The following is a 21,523-nucleotide window of genomic DNA, read 5'->3' on the forward strand; positions in this document are numbered from 1 at the left end:
TGAAAGACATGCAAAAATTAGTACATGTGACAATAAAAGACCTTTGAAACCTTTGACCCGAAACGTCGCCTATTCCTTCTCTTCAGAGATGCTGCCTGACCCGCTGAGTTACTCCAGCTTTTTGTGTCTATATTCAAAAAAATGTGAGATACTCGTATAATCCCCATCTGGGTCACGACTGTTCTTCAACGCAGAAAACTTGTCCTCTTTAACTGATCTGTGTTTTATGATCCTCCAAACTATGAAAAAGTCCTCCAAGTTTCACACCTGATCAGTTATTGTCACCTTCCATGAGGCAATGAGTGATGGGCTGCAAATGTCGACCTTTCTCAACATTATCAGAAAGTGAATAATTCAAAAACAAAATCCTACGGTCCAGTTTTGACATTGGTTTTCTGTGTGTTTTACTAGCACCAACAACAAAAAATCTTAAACTGTATACCAAAGTGAGAAAGCAGCAGCAAAAGAATTGAGAATGAAGAGATTTTAACAAAACATCAATTGAGAATCAGGTGGAATTGAATCAAGCATCCTTTATTCACAGTGCCATGAAGCACTGATTAAACCTGCTGTCAGAGGTTCACACAACTTTTTTAAGTTGTTTCTTCTTAAGTCTCCGTTTAAGAAAAATAAGATCTACATACACAATTCGCCTGAGAATGGCAGAGGCACAGAGAAGTCCTCCATGCATAGCTCCTGCTATCCCATTGGAAAAGACATCTTGACCTGCAAGAGAATGCATCGAGATAAGTGGATGGATTGCAGTTTGGAATTTAGAGAGATACATCATGGAAACAGACCCTTCTGCCCACAGGGTCCACACTGCCAATCGGTCACCCGAACACACTACTTCCAGGTTACCCCACTTTCTCATCTATTCACTACACAATAGGTGGAATTTCAAGAGGCCAATTCATATACCAAACGGAGACTCGGTGATCATTTTGTTGAACACTTTCTCTAGGTCTGTTGAGGTCTATGGCATCTGCTGGTTACTTCCCATACTGACCTCTCTGTCCTGGGCCTCCTCCATGGCAAGAATGAGGTCACAGACAATTTGGAGGAACAGCACCTCATATTTCACTTGAGCAGCTTACAACCAAGCGGTATGAACTTTGAATTCTTTAATTTTAAGTAACTTCTACGTTCATTCCCCCCCCCCCCCCGCCAGCCTAGTTGTTTAACCAGTTCCACAGTTCTTCATGTTGTTTTGTCCACAGTTCTCAACATTGTTTCCCTCATGACATTACACCTTCCCTAGCCAGCAATGGGCCTAACAGGCAAAGCCCTGCCTGAGGCCATTTGTGGACAGCTCAGATTGGTCCTGGTCCTTTCTTGCCTCCAGCTCTTCACCAAGGGAATTCGAGAACCAGAGGACATAGGTTTAAGGTGAGAGAGGGAAATTGGAATAGGAACCCGAGGGGCAACGTTTTCACACAGAGAGTGGTGTATTTATGGAATGAACTGCCAAAGGACGTAGTTGAGGCAGGTACTATAACAACATTTGAACAACATTTGGACAAGTACACAGATAAAAAGGTTTAGAGGGCTCTGGGCCAAGCACATGTAGGTGGGACTAGTGTGGATGGGCATCTTGGTTGGCATGGGCAAGTTGGGCAGAAGGGCCTGTTTCTGTGCTGGATGACACTATGACTCCTGGGGGAAACACACAGAGAACGGGAAACCCCGCAGAGAGAGCACCCGAGCTCAGGATCGAACCCGGGTCACTGGCACCGTGAGGCAGCAGCACTGTCACCTGTGCCACTGTGTCACCGTCCAAAGGAATCAAGGCCTGAAACATGGTTTGCCATGGTTTTTGATTTGATTTGATTAGATTTAATTTATTGTCACTGTCTTCAGTTAAGAGACAACAAAATTCTCTTTCCCTTACAGTCATACAAAAAATAAAATAAAAAACAAAACAAAACAAAAACACAGAACACAGTAGTCCACAACACAAACATCCCCACAGCGGCACCAAATTTCCCCACTGTGAGAGAAGGAACCAAAGTCCAGTCAACCTCCTCGCTGATGTTCCCCAATGTTCACCCGTGGTCGGGGCCACCCGAGCACCCCGTAGTCGCCGCTACAGGCGACCCGATGTTCAGGCCCTCTCGCCGGGAATGATGGAACCCCGACGTTGAACGGGAGAACATCCTCAGCGGCCTGGACCTCTGAATCGGCCACCTTCCACCGGAATCCGTTATTCCCGATGTCCACAGGCTGCGCTGGGCGGAGATTCGCGCTAGCGACCCCCGGCAAAGGGTCCCAGGACTCCGCGATGTTAAAGTCAGCGCCGCCCGCGTTGGGAGCTGTGCACCCACAGCTCCGCGATGTTGGAGCAGCGGCCCAACACTCCGGAACTCCAAGTGGTGATTCCAGGTAAGGCCTCGCCCGCTCCGCGATATATCGAGCGCAGCACCGCAGCTGCTGCAGCTCTGGTCTGGTCCCAGCAGGTAAGGTCGCGTAATTCCAGTTTGTAGGCCGTGGGGGGGGGGGGGGGGGCGAGTACGCAACTCGAATAATAGCCGCATCCTCGCCAGGAAGCGAATGAAGGACGGTTTACCCCTTACCCTACCCGCTTCCCCCCACATAAAATACTGAAAAAAACTATAAAAACACACTCTAAACACAACAAAAAACCAGACCGCGGGCGGAGGCAGCCAGTAACAGCGCCACCGGATATCCAGGGGAGTGTGCATTAGTTTTTTATAGAACGTGTAAAACCTTAAAACGTGTTGTAACCATGGAGATTGTGTGGAAGAGATTTGTCACGGCATTGCCATTGGTTGTTACATGTTTGTGAGGTTGAACACCAGGGGTCATCTGAATAGTGCCCAAACTGAAAAATTAATTGGGAAATTCATTTTCCCTGACAATCTCCATGAAGTTAACACTTTTATGAAATTGAAACAGAAAACGTTGGGGATAGTCGACATCTGAAGGCTTTCCTTTCACTTTTTGATTTGATGAAATTCAATTTTTTTTCAGCTGAGAATAAATGTTCCCAAACAGGCTCAAATCATTTTTTTCCAGAGCTGAGACCATTAGTGAGCAATTTTTACTTTGTCCATCTCTGCCTTGGGTGTCCAAGTCTTGCTCGTGTGGAACGGAATGATCAAAAGGGAAATACAAGCAAAAAAATAGAACGAGGCACTGAAGGATTTCATCAGTCCTTGCTCTCAGGCAGCTTCTATGCACTGAGCTTTGAGACACGATCGAAACACTTATCTTTTCTCATAGTGCAACAACCATTCCTGAGGTACAGCAAAAGATCTATACTGTGCAAGCTGTGACGATCAAAGTTATAAAGGGAAGCAGCCAAAGCACATGGTCACATCTGATCTTCTGCCAGAAAGCTAGTGGGCACGGGGTTAAGGTGAGAGGTAATATAAACCTGAGAGGCAACATTTTCACACATATACCCAAGGTGGTGGGTATATGGAAAAAGCTGCCAGAGGAGGTAGTTGAGGCAGGTAAAATAACAACATTTAAAAGACACAAAATGGTAGAGTGACTCAACGGGTCAGGCAGTATCACTGGAGAGCATAGATCGGTTACGTTTCGGGCTGAAGAAGGGTCCCGACCAGAAACGTCACCTATCCATGTTCTCCAGGGTTGCTGCCTGACCCGCTGAGTTACTCCAGCATTTGGTGTCTTTCCTTGGTAAACCAGCACCTGCAGTTCCTTGTTACAGCATTGAAAAGTCATTTGGACAGGGAACGATTTAGAGGAATATGGCCCAGACGTGGGCAGGAGGAACTAGTGTTGATCGGCATGGAAGATTGGGCTGAAGATTCTGTTTCAGTGCCGCATGACTCCATGACTAAAATATGTATTAATTATATGTATTAATTAAGAAAATGTGGGTTGAAGAATTGTTGTCTGGTTACAGGCAAGTCCTGGCACAGGAAGATTTGCAACATGCAGAGGCAAACCTATAATTACATTCTTGCTGTTATATTAATACCTGATTCTGTCCCTGTCAACATAGTGAAGTAGCTAGTTAACCGACATTCCTGCTTGGTTGGAATAGACTCAGCCGAATGCTTACCAGTGAGGTAAAGGTTCTTCACGGGCGTTTTGGCTCTGATGGAGGCGACGACTTCAGGAGTGAACCGATGAAGGTCCTGCTCGATACCGTACATCTCCCCTCGAGGTGCAGCCAGGTAGTACTGATTACTGAGAGGAGTCGCCGCATTGATGTATTCAATCTAGGATTTTCACACATACATTTTAAACAATAATTTCTCGTTGATTAATTGATGACGACAGATAAACACAAAAAGCTGGAGTAACTCTGCGGGACAGGCAGCATCTCTGGAGAGAAGAAATTGATTACTGCATTTTCTTTCGTTGCCAGACAACCCAAATATTTCTCTAGATCGCGCCTCTCTCTCTCGTTTCCCTATCCCCTGATTCTCAGTCTGAAGAACGGTCTCGACCCGAAACATCACCTGTTCCTTTTCTCCAAAGATGCTGTCTGCCCCGCTGAGTTATTCTAGCTTTTTGTGTCTATCTTTGATTTAAATCAGCATCTGCAGTTCCTTTCAACACACATCGTAAAATAATGTCACATTATGGCTATCTTGTGCAGCAGAGTGGTGTGCCCAGTAAAGCAAAGTTCCACAGCTCCAGGGACCCAGGTTTAGTTTAGTTTAGTTCAGTTTATTGCCACGTGTACCAAGGTACAGTGAAAACTTTTGTTGCATGCTAACCAGTCAGCGGAAAGACTATACATGATCACAATCGAGCCATCCACAGATGAACAGATACATGATAAAGCGAATAACATTTAGTGCAAGATAAAATCCAGTGAAGTCCAATTAAAGATAGTCCAAGGGTTTCCAGTGAGATAGATAATAGCTCAGGACCATTCTCTAGTTATTGATAGGATGATTTAGTTGCCTGATAACAGCTGGGAATAAACTGTACCTGATCTCTGGTACTGATTGGGATTATATTGCACGTTCTCCCCTTAACCACATAGGTGTACTCCCACACACCAAAGACCAATATGTTAATTGATCACTTGTGTTCTTCGACGGAGGAAATCAGCCACCCTTACTTGGTCTGGTCAACGTCTGGCCCCAGAGCCTCTGAGGTGATTGACTCAAGTTCAAGTTCACATTTATTGCCACATGCACCAATTAAGGTACAGTGGAATTTGACTTACCATGAAGCCATGCAATCAAAAGAGCACAATACACAGTAGAATACAACATGAACATCCACCACAGTGTAATCAACATTCTTCACTGTGGTGGAATGCAATAACTTTCAGTCAGTCCTCCTCCTTTGTTCATCTTGACAGCACCCTGAATAATACCACAAGACATTTGTTTCAGTGGGCAATGAGGTCAGACCAGTAATACTGGCAACAAATAAATAAATAGCTAGAAGAACCACGGTTTTAATGATACCTTATCCTTCAGCTGTGGAAACAAATCTATGGCCCGGTCCAATAGTTTCCTGGCAATGTCCATCTTCCACGTCTCGTAGTCCGCCCCTCGACTCTTTACTTTTTCATCTTTCCATTCCTCGAACCACTCGTAGCGAGCCATGGTCAGAATTGTCATACACGAATTTCCTGATAATCAGAAATGTTAGTTTGAGTTTAGTTTAGAAATACTGCCTTGAAACAGGCCTTCCGTCCCACCGAGCCCACACCAATTATCGAGCACCCATTCACACTATTTCTACGTTATCCCACTTTTACATCCACCTTCTACACGCGAAAGGTAATGTACTGCGATCAATTAACCTACATGCCCGCAGTTCTTTGGGATGTAGGAGGGAACCGGAGCACCCGGAGGAAACCCACATGATCACAGCGAGAACGTGCATACTCCACACAGACAGCATCCGAGGTCAGGATCGAACCCGGATCTCTGGCACTGTGAGTTCTACTGCTGTGCCACCGTATAGCACATATAGCCGTATAACTCTGCGCCATGTAGCTTTATTCTCCAGTCCCACTGCTCTAGATGGCTTGTAAAGACCAAAGATTTAATACATCTCAATAATGTCTGATGACATTTTTATCTCTGCATATTGCAGAAAGATTAGTGAAGCAAATCAGGCCTGATTTGAGGAGATATTAACTTTTCTTCTTAACACAGGCATTTGTAATCAGACACAGTAATAATATTCTCAATTGTAAAATATAGATCAACCAAAATGTTTTAATGTTTTTTGACAAATGTTTCCTTTTCTCCACAGACTGCCTTTTAATAATTGGGTGCGGATGAATTAAGCTCCAAATTGCTTCTTAATTCCATCAAGAATGTATCTTTTGATCAACACTGTGGATTGTTAATGGGAGGAAGTCCCTTTTCCTTGAAACATTCACTCTCCTTTAGAACTTGGTTGAGTTAAAATATAAAGAGAAGGATGATAGCAAGACAAATAGTCCCATTGTACATTAAAACAAAGTATTATTAAAATTTGTTTAGTCACCAATGGCAATAAAATCAAATGGGGACCTTGCGGGTGGTGGGAGGGGGGACGGTGAGGGTGGGGGGGGGGGTGTACTTTTGTAACTTTGTCAGCGCCAAAATGTGGCAACACTTGTGTACTGCCTAGATGAGGTCTGCTATATGATTTTATCAGGCTTTATGCAAAACACCATTTCACTGCACCTACAGTAGTCACGTCAAGTCAAGTCAAGTCAAGTCTATTCGTCACATACACATACGGGATGTGCAGTGAAATGAAAAGTGGCAATGCTCGCGGACTTTGTGCTAAAAAACAAACAACCAAACAAACTACAAACAGGTACATGTAGGCAGTAGGTACATGTAACAATAACTATATTTGAATCATTGAATTGCAATCTCTTGACATCTACATACGCCTTTATTTTATTACAAATGCTGTGGTTTCAGTACGGGACCTTTGTAATAGAATCAACAAATTAGCAGCCACACACATGTAAATATGGATATGACATAATTATTATGCAAAGGCACAGTTCTAGTGGATAAGGTTGGGAGTTGAATATCGAAGGAGAGTTGATATTTAGGAAGACCAATATTAAAGGAAAAGGAAAACGGGGGAAAGTGCTTGCTATGGATGAAATCAGTGCAATGGTGAGCAAGGAAACAGACTCGGAAAATCTGAATGTCGGACCAGTGTGGAACCAGAGCTAAGAAGCACCAAGAGACAGCAAACATTAACCATTAGTGGGAAGTGCCCATGGGATTCCAAACATTGAATGGGTGTGCATCGAACAAAAACAATATTAAGTACTATTGGCAATCATGGGTGCACTTGGCAATTGGGAATAATACCTGGAATCTCGCCACAATGTTTTCATTTCACACCAGTCAATTGAGAAGCCAACTCATAAGCAGACTATCTTAGATTGGATGCTGTGCAATGAGCAGGAGTTCTGTGCAATGAACAGGAATGATCTTGTTGTGTGAAGCCCTTCAGGGGAGAGTGAACACAACATAATAGTTGCTCATTAGCAAAAAATACAAAGTGCCGAGGAACTCAGTGGGTCAGGCAGCATCTGTGGATAGGAAATGGACAGACGATGTTTCAGGTCGGAATCTTTCTTCTGACTGATGAATAGGTGGGGAGAAAGGGGTGCGGGGAAAGGGCGGGGCAAGACAAGGATGGGAGGACATTCAGATGAGGGGAGATTGGGTTGACTGAGCTAAGTTTAAGAAAAGGGGTAGACCATTTAGAACAGAGTTGAGGAAAAACCTTTTCACACAGAGAGTTGTGAATCTGTGGAATTCTCTGCCGCAGAAGGCAGTGGAGGCCAATTCTCTCGATGCTTTCATAAGAAAGTTAGAGTGCTAAAAGATAGCGGAGTCAAGGGATATGGGGAGAAGGCAGGAACGGGGTACTGATTGTGGATGATCAGCCATGATCACGGTGAATGGCAGTGCGGGCTTGAAAGACCGAATAGCCTACTCTTGCACCTATTGTCTATTGTCTATTCATAAGATTGTTTAAGATTGAGAGGAGATCTGATTGAAACGTACACAATTCTGACAGAGTTTGATGTTTCCCCTGGAAGGACAGGTCGAGGACCAGAGGTCACAGACTCAAGTTAGGAGTTTAATTATGTGAAACCTGTGGTATTTTTGACAGCAGAAGGCAGTGGGCGCTAGGTCACTAAATTAGTTCAAGAAGGACAGTGATACAAAAGAACATCAAGGATTAGAAGAGACTACGGGAATATAATGACTCAAGAAACTGCAGATGCTGGAATCTTGAGCTAAAATCTAAGTGCTGGAAGAACTCAACGGGTCAGGCAGTATCTGTGGAGGGAATCGACAGATGACGTTTCATTCACTGCCCTTTGTCGGACTTGAGATTTTAGCCTGAATAGGGTCCTGACCTGAAATATAGTCTATCTATTCCCTCCACAGATGCTGCCTGACCCTTTGAGTTTCTCCAGCACTTTGTGCTTTGCTGTGAGGATATGGTGTTGAGATAAAGGATAGGCCATGAATGGTGGAACAGGCTCAAAGAGCCAAACAGCCTTCCCCGCTCTTATTGAGTCATATGAGTCTTTATGTTCTGGGATACTCAAGCAAAGCACAATGTGCCAGATGAACTCAGTAGGTTAGGCAGCATCTGTGGGGGAAATGTAGAAGGGTCTTGACTAGAAGAAGGGACTGAAGTTGGGTCCTGGACCAAACCATCAACTGTCCATTCCTCCACAGATGCTGCCTAACCTACAGCACTTTCTTCCAGATTCTTCAGATCCTCCAAAACTCAAGAGTCCATCATCTGCAGATCCAGCGTCTCCATTCAAAGGTGTCATGGTACCTCACTGTCAGATATACCTTTGCGCTGGGAGATTATCTTTTGCACACAATTCAGGAAAATCTTATTATACATAAGCACATTCATACTCAAACAGAAGAGTGTAAGCATAGTAAATTACACTAAGACAGACGAGATGCTCTGGGAGACTAGATATCTATTTGCAATATAGAAATATACAAGAATTTAAATTTGACTGAAAAAGTGAGTGGAACACATACACGAACGCATCTGTTGAATGCTTAATAATTATTTCAAGGATCCCATGCCCAGTTTGTCTGCCCATCTTTTTCAGCGCACTTTGATGGTAATTACCTGGGTATCGTTCCTTCCAGGTGATATCCTTGGCTGATGGAAAAGTAACAAATAACATCGGAATAGTTTTGACAAACTCCTCCTTGCTTGCAGGCATGGTGTGACACATTCTGAAACAGTAAAATAATTGAAACTTTTAGAGTCTAGGGTGTTTTATTGTCATATGTCCCAGATAGATCAATGACATTCTTACTAGCAACAGCACAACTGAACATGTAAAGATAGTACTCGTTACAACCACAAACGTAAATGCATTTTATTGGGATTTTATGTGATAGACCAACACAAAGTGGTGCATAATTGTGAAGTGGAAGAAAAATGATACATGGTCTTCAAATTTTTTAACAAATCAAAAACTGAAAAGTGTGGCGTGCAAAAGTATTCAGCCCCCCTGAGTCAATACTTTGTAGAACCACCTTTCGCTGCAATTACAGCTGCAAGTCTTTTGGGGTATGTCTCAACATATAATATCAACAGAGAGTTTGAAAAGCATATAAACTTGTCTTTTTAAGTTTAAATGCAAATTACACTTACAATAATTAAAATACCCATACCAATTTGTTAATTCCATAAAATCTAGATTGGCCATAAGTTTAAGAAAGAACTGCAGATGCTGGAAAAATCGAAGGTAGACAAAAATGCTGGAGAAACTCAGCGGGTGAGGCAGCATCTATGGAGCGAAGGAATAGGTGACGTTTCGGGTCGAGACCCTTTTTCAGTCTGAAGAAGGGTCTCGACCTGAAACCTCACCTATTCCTTCACTCCATAGATGCTGCCTCACCCGCTGAGTTTCTCCAGCATTTTTGTCCACCTTAGATTGACAATAATATACTTCTCTCCCTCACAGCCCTTAATTTCCAATGAAATGTACACAATAATCATTGTCTCACCATAACTATTGGGAAACTGTGGAATTATGTATTTGGTCACTGATTAGCTTTGAGTATAAGGGCGGCTTGGTGGCGCAGTGATAGAGGTTCTGCCTTACAGCGCCGGAGACCCGGGTTCGATCCTGACTACGGATGTTGTCTGTCAGGAGTTTGCAGATTCTCCCTGTGACCATGTGAGTTTTCTCCGTGTGCTTTGGTTTCCTCCCACACTCCAAACATGCACAGGTTTGTAGGTTAATTTGGATTTGGTTTAAAAAATTGTAAGTTGTCCCTAGTGTGTAGGATAGTACTAGTGTAGGAATCGCTGGTTGGAGAGGACTCGGTAGGCCTGTTTCCACATTGTATCTCTAAACTAAACTAAACTGATCAGAATGACTTGAACACCCCCACCATCACTTCCCCTTATCCTTGCCCAATGCTCAATTAACGGCAGTGGGACTGATGTAGATGAATATTGCAGTGACTTACAGCTCATCCATGTTGTTGTTTTGATAAATCCAATAATTGGTTGCTCTCAACCCTAACTCTTCTTTTGTACCTTTGAGACCGACGAACACAAGGAACGATCCCATGCTATGACGCACCATGCTAAGCTGTGACTGGATGTCTGCATAGGAAGAAATAAGATCACCGATCAGTATCCATGACCTGAATTTTCTTGAGTGGAACCTGCTATATACCTCTAAACTTTTCCTATCCATGTTCCCGTCCAAGTGTCTTTTAAATGTTATTATTGTATTTGCCTCAACTACTTCTACTGGCAGCTTATTCCATAGACAAATCACCCACCGAGTGAAAACATTGCCATTCAGTTTCCCATTAAATCTTTCCCTTCTCTCCTTAAACCTATATCCACTGGTTCTTAATTCCTCTACCCTGTGTAAAAGACTGTGCATTTACCTTATCAATTCCCCTCATGATTTTTATACACCATTACATGATCACCCTTTAGCCTCCGTCACTCCAAGGAACCTGTTGTAGTCTTCATTAATAACCTGTCTATAAGTGAATGTATAAAGAGGCTTTTGCTTTTAACAGAAAATCTACTAAGATCAGCTGTTTATCAATCAAGTGCTGGAGAGCTACATTGTATTGATATTCCAGTTAAAGAAAATTGATGCTGTTACACTAAGATCTATTGGCCACAGCGCAATACAGCAGATTATCGTCTCACCGGGTTTGGCTTGGATTTCCTTTGGTAAAAGACATTCATAAGTGTTGTAAATTCCGGCATCAGAGATCACCGAGGGGGCATAAATATTTATTTTCTCTTGCCCTTTTTTGACAGTCACACCTACAATGATATATGTTGATAGTAAAACCAAACTAGCGTCAAAATATTAATGCAGTTAATCTCACTTCCCATAAAAATAAATCTTAGAGGGCTGCTGAAGCCAACTGAACGGAGAACTGCAACTTTTAACCTTGTACAACTTAAATCCTTGACCAAAATTAGTCATGCAGTAATCTTGTTGGCAAGAACACAAAGAGTTTGTAAGTTTGTTGGTATGTGGTGTGCATGAGAATACATTGGCATGGGGATTTTCTGGGAAATTTGAAACACCTGACCTGCCAACATTGTAACACACAAAGTGGTGGAGGAACTCAATGGGTCAGGTAGCATCTGTGGAGGTAAATGGACAGGCAACATTTCAGGTCAGGACCCACCATCAGACTGACAACATTGTAAATGGGAGTCCATTAACAGGGTATGAATTGGATTATGGGAAAATAATTCTATCCACTGTATCCATTTAATCTGATGTGAACATTTGCAGTGAATGCTTCACTTTTCATTTATGTTTTCCTAGTCTGTGGAAAGCATTGCCAGCTAAATCTATTTGACATTGTACCATATTTTTGGAGACCTGGTGTCTTTTCTTTTATTGAAACCCATCAACAGCCAATTTGAGAGGCATAAAGATGGTGTTCTGCATATGATTGATAATTTCAGCATTGAGCAACATTAAATCCTCTGCAGGAAAGTCGAGATGCAAAACAGTATTTGTCCCCTCTGCGTAAAATAATGCTTCCGTTCACATGGAAAGGCATCTGGAGTGAGAGTACGAGTTAAACAGCCTAATCCATCATGCTCCATTATTATAACAGCATGTATCATGTGCTCAACCCTTTCCATATGTTTATGGGAGCTTTAAACGTCACTGGTGGATTCAACGATATACAGTGCCCACCATAATGTTTGGGATAAAGACCCATCATTTATTTATTTGCCTCTGTACTCCACAATTTGAGATTTGTAATAGAAAAAAATCACATGTGGTTAAAGTGCACATTATCAGATTTTAATAAAGGCCATTTTTATACATTGTTGTTTCATCATGTAGAAATTACAGCAGTGTAATACACAAACGAGTATACCCACCTTATTAACACTAATTGAGGAATTCGGCTCTTTTTCAGGATATAGAATAAATTGGGATAAAAGCGAAATGATGTCTTTAAAACCACAGGATTCGAGACACTTACTAAAATTCCCCTTCAAAATTGCAACAGAAAAATTCAAGTATCTGGGTATTCAAATTACAAGAAGACACAAATCATTATTTAGTGCCAATTTTATACCACTATTAAATAAACTGAATGATATGATTAAATTTTGGAAAACACTTCCGCTCTCATTGATAGGTAGAATCAACGCTATAAAAATGACTTTCTTACCACAATTAATATATTTGTTTCAAGCGATCCCAATATATATTCCAAAATATTTTTTCAAAAAACTAGATTCCACTGTTACTAATTTTATATGGGATTACAGAACACATAGAATTCAACTAAAGCATTTGTGCAAATCTAAAGAAGTTGGGGGTTTATCATTACCTAACTTTATGTATTACTACTGGGCAGTGCATATTAAGAACATCATGTACTGGCTGGATAGTTCCACTCAGCAGTTGGAGTGGATAAGAATGGAGAAAGAGGAGTGCTATCCGCACGATATAGGAACGATCCTGCTCTCACCGATAAAATGGAATAGTATAATATACAAGAAGAACCCAATTATTCACAATATAATAAGAATTTGGAAACAAATAAAAGTATCTTTGAAATTAAATAATTTATCAGTACTAACCCCACTATTGAACAACCCCGCATTCAAACCTTCTCTCATCGACAACACATATCAACAATGGGATAGACTGGGGATTAGGAAAGTAGGGGATATGTATGAATTGGGTAAACTGTTATCATTTCAACAATTAAAATTAAAATTTAAATTGAAGGATAATCAATATTTTAAATATATACAGGTATGTGACTTTATGAAGAAATATATACATAGATTTCAAACTATATTTTTAGACCCTTTAGAAGAAGCAATGAATATTAAGGCTGATTCACAAAAATTAATTTCATACTTTTATAATAATATATTAGATAGAGAATCACCCTCAACAGAAGCACTAAGAGAAGATTGGGAACATGAGCTAATGATAAAGATCTCGAAGGATAGATGGGAAAAGTATTTGATGAATACACATAACTGTTCTATTAATACAAGACATAATTTAATTCAATTCAAATTATTACATAGACTATATTATTCAAAAACGAGGTTGAATAAATTTTATCCAAACGTCTCTCCCAGATGCGATAAATGTTTGTTTCAAAACGCTAATTTAACACATTCATTTGTAGGATGTACAAAGTTGAATAAATTTTGGAGTGATATATTTGATATATTTACAAAGCTCTTCAAGTCAAGAATAGAACCCAAAATGGAATGGATTATATTTGGAATAATAGGAGAAGATACCAATTTAAATAAAGACCAAAATGTTTTTTTTAATTATGGGTTAATAATTGGAAAGAAATTGATACTTAAATTTTGGAAAAATACAACCATACCAACTGTTAAAATGTGGATTAGGAATATGATGGACATAGCACGCCTTGAAGAAATGAGACTCCGACTAATAGATAAATATGACCAATTCTTAAGGAGTTGGTCTCCTTTCATCGACTTTTTGGAATCATGTGATGCAGCGGTACCATAAGGATTGCTGATTTCAGTTCATGACGTGGATAGATCTACATCTCCGAATATAGATTTGAAAAATTCTCTTTTAAGGGGCCTTTTCTTCTATTTCTACTTTCCACCTTTTCTTTTTTATTTTATTTTTTTATTTTTATTTTTTATATCCACACTTCACATTTTTCTACTCTCTACCATCTATTTTTCCACTCTTTCCCCTTTCTATTGTTTTCTTTTTCTTGTCTTGCCTACTCATAACATAAAACTAGAGGTTGTACATAGAATGGATTACGGTATGACATAGTTGGCACCTAAAATTAGGTGCCACTGTATTGTTTTGTATTGTATTAACTTCTAATAAAATAAACAAAAAAAAAAAAAAAAAAGAAATTACAGCAGTGTTTATACATAGTCCCCACATTTCAGGGCACCATAATGTTTGGGACACAGCAATATCATGTAAATGAAAGTAGTAATGTTTAGTATTTTGTTGCATATCCTTCGCATGCAATGACTGCTTGAAGTCTGCGATTCATGGACATCACCAGTTGCTGGGTGTCTTCTCTGGTGATGCTCTGCCAGGCCTGTATTGCCTGTTTTGGGGGCTAGACCCCTTCAGTTTTCTCTTCAGCATATAAAAGGCATGCTCATTTGGGTTCAGATCGGGTGATTGACTTGGCCACTCAAGAATTGACAATTTTTTAGCTTTGAAAAACTCCTTTGTTGATTTAGCAGTATGTTTGAGATCATTGTCTTGCTGTAGAATGAACCGCCGGCCAATGAGTTTTGAGGCGTTTGTTTGAACTTGAGCAGATAGGATGTGTCTATACACTTCAGAATTCATTATGCTATGACCTCCAGCAGTTGTATCATCAATGAAGATAAGTGAGCCAGTATCTTCAGCAGCCATACATGCCCAGGCCATAACACCCCACCACTGTGTTTCACAGATGAGGTGGTATGCTTTGGATCTTGGGCAGTTCCTTCTCTCCACCATACTTTGCCTGTGCCATCACTCTGATATAAGTTAATCTTCATCTCATCTGTCCACAAGACCTTTTTCTAGAACTGTGGTTGCTCTTATAAGTACTTCTTGGCAAACTGTAACCCGGCCATCCTATTTTTGCGGCTAACTAGTGGTTTGCATCTTGCAGTGTAGCCTCTGTATTTCTGTTCATGAAGTCTTCTGCGGATAGTTGTCATTGACAAATCCACACCTGACTCCTGAAGAGTGTTTCTGATCTGTCGGACAGGTGTTTGGGGATTTTTCTTTATTATAGAGAGAATTTTTCTGTCATCAGCTGTGGAGGTCTTCTTTGACCTGCCAGTCCCTTTGCGATTAGTAAGCTCACCAGTGCTCTCTTTCCTCTTAATGATGTTCCAAACAGTTGATTTTGTTAAGTCTAAGGTTTGGCTGATGTCGCTAACAGTTGTATTCTTGTTTCTCAATCCCATAACGGCTGCTTTGACTTTCATTGGCACAACTTTGGTCCTCATGTTGATAAACAGCAATAAAAGTTTCCAAAGATGATGGAAAGACTAGGTGCTGAGAGCTCGCTTATATTTACATTAAGGATGCAACTAAACACACCTGAGCAATTACAAACACCTGTGAAGCCTTGTGTCCCAAACATTATGGTGCCCTGAAATTGGAGGATTATGTATAAATAAAGCTGTAATTTCTACATAATGAAACTAAAATGTATAAAAATACCCTTTAATAAAATCTGACAATGTGCACATTAACCACATGTGATTTTTTTTCTATTACAAATCTCAAATTGTGGAGCACGGAGGCAAATAAATAAATAATGGGTCTTTGTCCCAAACATTATGGAAGGCACTGTAGATCCATGGGCCATGATTGGCGCACAACTGGTTGTACACCAGTAGGCTTGCATTTGATGGTGTTATAGATTCCGAAGATGTAAACTTGGCTCCATAAACCCAAACAATGTCAATTTACACTTCAGCAGGAAATTACAGCCTTCTTCAAGATAATTGCAATTTAAGAGAGCTCCACGCCCAATCTCCTTATGAAGAGGCATCCAAATGTTTGTCACTAGAGCATCTGATGAGTTTTTAATTGATACTGAGCTGTTGTCTCTGTAAATTCATTCAAGGGCCAAATCCATCAAGAGGAATTTCTCAATATCATCTGTCCACGTGTCTCACATGAAACATATAGTGTGTGCAGTAATCTTCCTCTTTCTATCTTTTACCAGACAATTTGGGAGCATTTGGAATTTTCTTCATTTCAACATACTCATTTTCAAGGTTTAACTTTTCATTATTTTCCCTCTCATAAATTTCACCTCTCACCTCTCTTTTAACACCCTTCAAGGCCGAAATCCTATTAACCAGCCTTGTGCTAAACGCCATGAACACTCTGACATTCTTATTTCCAATTGACCGTCTACTCAACATTAAAAGTGTCTAAATAAACAAGGACAAGAAATATTAATAACAAAAATTGTTAGATATTGGCCTTTGAAAGTGAAAGCCAGAGTTTGTATCCTTGCCTGGAATAATATCTCTATCAGTCTCTAGTTGGAGTGAAAAGTTGACCATTTGAATGAATATGAAATGCAAGTCACGTTGATATGTGAAAGGAATAGTCCAGTTGGCATCTATTTGAAGCAGCCCAAAAATGAATAGACATTATGTGTAGGAAGAAACTGCAAATGCTGGCTTATACCGAAGATAGACACAAAATGCTGGAGTAACTCAGTGGGACAAGCAGCATCACTGGAGAGAAGAAATAGGTGACATTTCGGGTCGAGACCCATCTTCAGACTGAGAGTCAGGGGAGAGGGAGACACAGAGATAAGGAAGTACACTTCCACTTTACACTACCACTTACCTTACATTTCCTTTTCTCTGTGTCTTCCTCTCCCCTGACTCTCTGTCTGAAGAACGGTGTAGACTCAAATCGACTCCCATTCCTTCTCTCCAGAGATGGTGCCTGTTACTCCAGCATTTTGTGTCTATCTTCGATGAGTAGACATTAATAGACATAAATTTCCGATGGCTACCTTGTTCTTCCGTCGTGGCGAGGAAGAGTCAGAGAAGGGGGCAAAGAAGTGGTTTGACTTTAAACTCACCACAGGCCTCTCCATTTTTGCTAATTAAAATCTGCTGCACACGGGCGCGCATAAGAACAGCCCCACCTGTCCTCTGGATAACTGGGATACAATGGAAGGCAATCTCGCTGGCACCTCCTTTGGGATACCAAGCTCCACGCTTATAGTGATGTACCAACAGTGCATTCATAACAAAGCTGGATTCTTTGGGAGGGACACCTGGTGAGACAAAGCAATCGGTTAAACAGTCTGCAAAACCATGCAATAATTTCCTTCTTTCTTTCTGAAATCACTACTCCATAAACATGCATGGTTTACATTCTGAAATAAAACAGGATTCTAAAATTGAACAGAGGTACAGCTGGTAGAGCTGCTGCCTCACAGCATCAGAAACTCAGCGATCCTGATCTCTTGTGCTGCCTCAGTGGAGCTCGCACGTTCACCTTATGGCCGCATGTGCTTCCTCTGGCCACTCCAGTTTCTTCCTACACCCCAAAGATGAGTGGGTTTGTAGGTTAATTGGCTCTCCGTAAATTGCCCCTAATGTGTAGGGAGTTGATGCAAAATTAGGATAACATAAAACTGGTGTTTGGTGGTCAGTGTGGACTCAGTGGGGTTGAAGGGTCTGTATCCTTGCTTAATCTCTAAACTAAAGTGAGAATTGTGAATTGATTGGAATTTCAGTCTACATAAGTGCAGATTTTTTGATTAATTTTAGTTCTCTACTCATTATAATCTAGAAATGTCTCTGCAAGGCACCGATTTGGAACTCTCAACTCCTTGAAACCCACCTCTGCTGTTTATCCCCTAATCTGATCTAAAACAGTGCATTATGTATGTTAAACATGTGTTATTCTTCTGAAATTTAATTTCTTTGACATTCAGTGAAAGGGAAATTGCAATAGAGGTGCAGCTGCAACTTCATAACAGACCTTTCTCTTTAGACTGGGGATGAACATTCAGGAAAATATGTGTCAACAGTGATGTTATTTGGTCTGCCATTGTAACCATTCGGAGTTACATATGGAAATCTGGCATTTATTAGTTCACATGACACAGTATAGTTCCTCGACATTATATTTTTCTAAAATAACCGTGACTTGTTTCAATGCTGTTGCACAATCAATAATCTGCTCCATGCAATAGATAACTAACATAACTTGTAATATAAAGATTTCAATTATAATTAAAATCTGCTGTACAGATTCCAACTCTTTTCCATCTCTCTCTCGCCCACTCCAATCAGCCTGAAGCCTGACCTAAATCATCGACTGTCCATGTCCTCCACAGATGCTGCCTGGCCCACTAAGTTTAGTTTACATAGAAACATAGAAAATAGGTGCAGGAGTAGGCCATTCGGCCCTTCGAGACTGCACCGCCATTCAATATGATCATGGCTGATCATCCAACTCAGTATCCTGTACCTGCCTTCCCTCCATACCCCCTGATCCCTTTAGCGACAAAGGCCACATCTAACTCCCTCTTAAATATAGCCAATGAACTGGCCTCAACTACCTTCTGTGGCAGAGAATTCCAGAGATTCACCACTCTCTGTGTAAAAAATATTTTTCTCATCTCGGTCCTAAAAGATTTTCCCCTTATGTTTAAACTGTGACCCCTTGTTTTGGACTTCCCCAACATCGTGAACAATCTTCCTGCATCTAGCCTGTCCAACCCCTTAAGAATTTTGTAAGTTTCTATAAGATCCCCCCTCAATCTTCTAAATTCTAGCGAGTACAAGCCGAGTCTATCCAGTCTTTCATCATATGAAAGTCCTGACATCCCAGAAATCAGTCTGGTGAACCTTCTCTGTACTCCCTCTATGGCAAGAATGTCTTTCCTCAGATTAGGAGACCAAAACTGTACGCAATACTCCAGGTGTGGTCTCACCAAGACCCTGTACAACTGCAGTAGAACCTCCCTGCTCCTATACTTTAGTTTAGATATACAGTGTGGGGACAGGCCCTTCGGCTCACCAAGTCTGCGCCGAACAGCGATTCCCACACACTAACACTTTCCTACACACACTAGTGACAATTTACGATTTTACCGAGTCAATTTACCTACAAGCCTGTGCGTCTTTGGAGTGTGGGAGGAAACCGGAGATCCCGGAGAAAACGCACATGTGTCACAGGGAGAACGTACAAACTCCGTACAGATAGCACCTGAGGTCAAGGTCGAACCCGGACCTCTGCCGCTGTAAGGCAGCAACTCTACCGCTACGCCTCCATGCCACCCTTCCAAAGTTATTCCAGCACTTTGTGTCCTACTGCTGTACAACAACCTGTGCTGTCAAAATTTGTTTTTTTCCTCAAATCAGGATAAATAAGCTGAGTTATTGGCTGTGCAATCAATTGGCTTGGATTGTTATCTACAAATTCCATAGAAGTGGGAAATGCATAAAATCATGTTCACAACTTCATAAGTGATAGGAGTAGAATTATTTCATTTGGCCATCAAGTCTACTCTGCCATTCAATCATGGCTGATCTATCTTCCCCTCTCAACCCCATTCTCCTGCCTTCTCTCCAAAACCCCTGACACCTGTACTAATCTTGCCCGCTCGCCAGGAAGCGAGCGGGCAAGATCACCTCTGACCCCTCTCACCCTGGCCACAAACTCTTTGAATCATTTCCTTCTGGAAGGCGACTCCGGACTGTCAAAGCTGCCACAGCCAGACATAAAAACAGTTTTTATCCACGAGTAGTTGCTCTACTCAACAGCCAAAAATCCGTAGCCTCCCTTTGATCAGGTATTTTGTTGGTTCACATGCTTGATCAATGGTGTTTTATCATTAATGTTTTATTATTATTCATGTTTAGTGTTTTCTGAGTCATTCGTAACTGTCACTGTATGTCATGTTGTTACTTGTGTGCGGAGCACCAAGGCAAATTCCTTGTATGTGAATACTTGGCCAATAAAATTACTTACTTAATCAAGAATCTATCTGCCTCTGCCTTAAAAATATCCATTGACTTGGCCTCCACAATGTACTGTGGCAATTAATTCTACAGAATCATTACCATAAGTAAATACATTAAAATCTAGAATTTATATATTTTTTAATGTTAATAGTAAACATGAAATGTGTCTGATTAAATTATGCCTAATCTATCTGGCTAAAATGTGACTGCAAATTGAGAGCAAAATGGCTGAATTTTAACTTACACTGAGATGTTCAAACAAGCTGATAAACTCCAGGGAAATTAGCAATGGACAATAAAAACTGGGCTCGTGAGCAACCTGCGAAATAATTACATGATAAGACTTTTCTTACAGAGATGCATAAAATAATAAGGATAAATAGATTGGGTGAATGCACAATTAGTTACCCAGGGTAGGGAATCAAAAAACAGATGATATAGGTTTAAGTTGAGAAGGGAAAGATTTAATAGGCAACCTTTTTAGCTCAAATGGTGGTTGGTATATATAGAACGAGTTGCCAGAGGAAGTAGTTGAGGCAGGTACTATAACAGTATTTATAAGGCTTTTGGATAGATATATGGATAGGAAAGATTTAGAGAGATATGGGCCAGACACGGTCAAATGGGACTAGCTTAGATGAGGCATCTTGGCCGGCATGGATGAGTTGGACAGAAGAGCCTATTTCCATGCTCTATAAGACTTGTTGAGTATCTGCAGTATATCAATAGATGGTGAGACAAGGCATTAGGAGTGGAGAGAGCTATTGATCTAGGGCAGTGAGTGCGCATTCATGAGTGAAAAAGAAAAATGTGTTCTGCTTTGGATTTCTGGAGTAAGCACACTCCTAAATCTAATGATTAATAGAAACAAAACTAACCACAAAGCCATACAGTATGTCAACTGAAGCGATACCTGAAATGCATCAAACGGCTAATGTGATAAACTGAGAAATTATTCTTATCTGTGATCTTACAGTTGCAGCAGACACGAAGAATAAGACGGAAAATAAAATCATCCACTTACCGGTGAACATGTAGCAGAAGACAACTCTTAGATCTTTGTTTTCTGTCAGCTTATTAACAACCTGAATAACATTTGTGCTTGCATCCTTAAATATTGTGGAGATCCAATGGATGATGCCCGTCTTAATAAGAAATTTGGCCAACGAAAAAGGAATCATTTTCAGGATAGCCATCAGGGGAACATGCTTTGAAGCTTTCTGCAACATCAAGAGAGGCAATTAAACCTATTTACTCTTCTTGAACTGAACAATGGATAGGACAGGTTTGGAGGGGTATGAACCAAAGCCGGGCAGGTGGGACTAGTGTAGCTGGGACATGTTGGCCGGGGTGGGCAAGTTGGGCAGAAGGGCCTGCTTCCACACTGTGTCACTCTATGACTCTGCAAAGGAGATATACCTCAGTCTGAAGAAGGGTCTCCACCCGAAATGTCACCCATTTCTTTTCTCCGGAGATGCTGCCTGTCCAGCTGTTACTCCAGTGTTATGTGTCTATCTTCGCTATGTAG

At 41.0% G+C, this 21,523-nt stretch overlaps 1 protein-coding gene across 1 annotated transcript; it reads right to left on the reverse strand.

Moving 5' to 3' along the window:
• Window positions 1-513: 513 nt before the first annotated feature.
• On the reverse strand, window positions 514-21,224 carry LOC116982331 (all-trans-retinol 13,14-reductase-like). The gene is made up of 8 exons (XM_033035591.1): window positions 21,020-21,224; window positions 17,094-17,291; window positions 11,167-11,286; window positions 10,461-10,599; window positions 9,103-9,212; window positions 5,424-5,590; window positions 4,055-4,214; window positions 514-726 (listed from the first exon to the last, which is right to left on the reverse strand). The coding sequence occupies exons 1-8, from the start codon at window positions 21,222-21,224 to the stop codon at window positions 581-583; spliced, it is 1,245 nt and encodes a 414-aa protein (XP_032891482.1). The 3' UTR covers window positions 514-580.
• Window positions 21,225-21,523: the final 299 nt, after the last annotated feature.

This window comes from Amblyraja radiata, chromosome 16 (assembly GCF_010909765.2).
Source record: "Amblyraja radiata isolate CabotCenter1 chromosome 16, sAmbRad1.1.pri, whole genome shotgun sequence".
NCBI classification, from domain to species: domain Eukaryota; kingdom Metazoa; phylum Chordata; class Chondrichthyes; order Rajiformes; family Rajidae; genus Amblyraja; species Amblyraja radiata.

Bases quoted from the DNA above. Each gene is read 5' to 3' on its own strand.
- LOC116982331 (XM_033035591.1), bottom strand. From the start codon at position 21,224: ATGTTGCAGAAAGCTTCAAAGCATGTTCCCCTGATGGCTATCCTGAAA. The intron at 4,215-5,423 runs GTATCATTAAAA...TGAAAATCCTAG, and splicing joins TTCCACAGCTGAAGGATAAG to ATTGAATACATCAATGCGGC. The intron at 727-4,054 runs GTAAGCATTCGG...ATTCTCTTGCAG, and splicing joins GAAGAACCTTTACCTCACTG to GTCAAGATGTCTTTTCCAAT.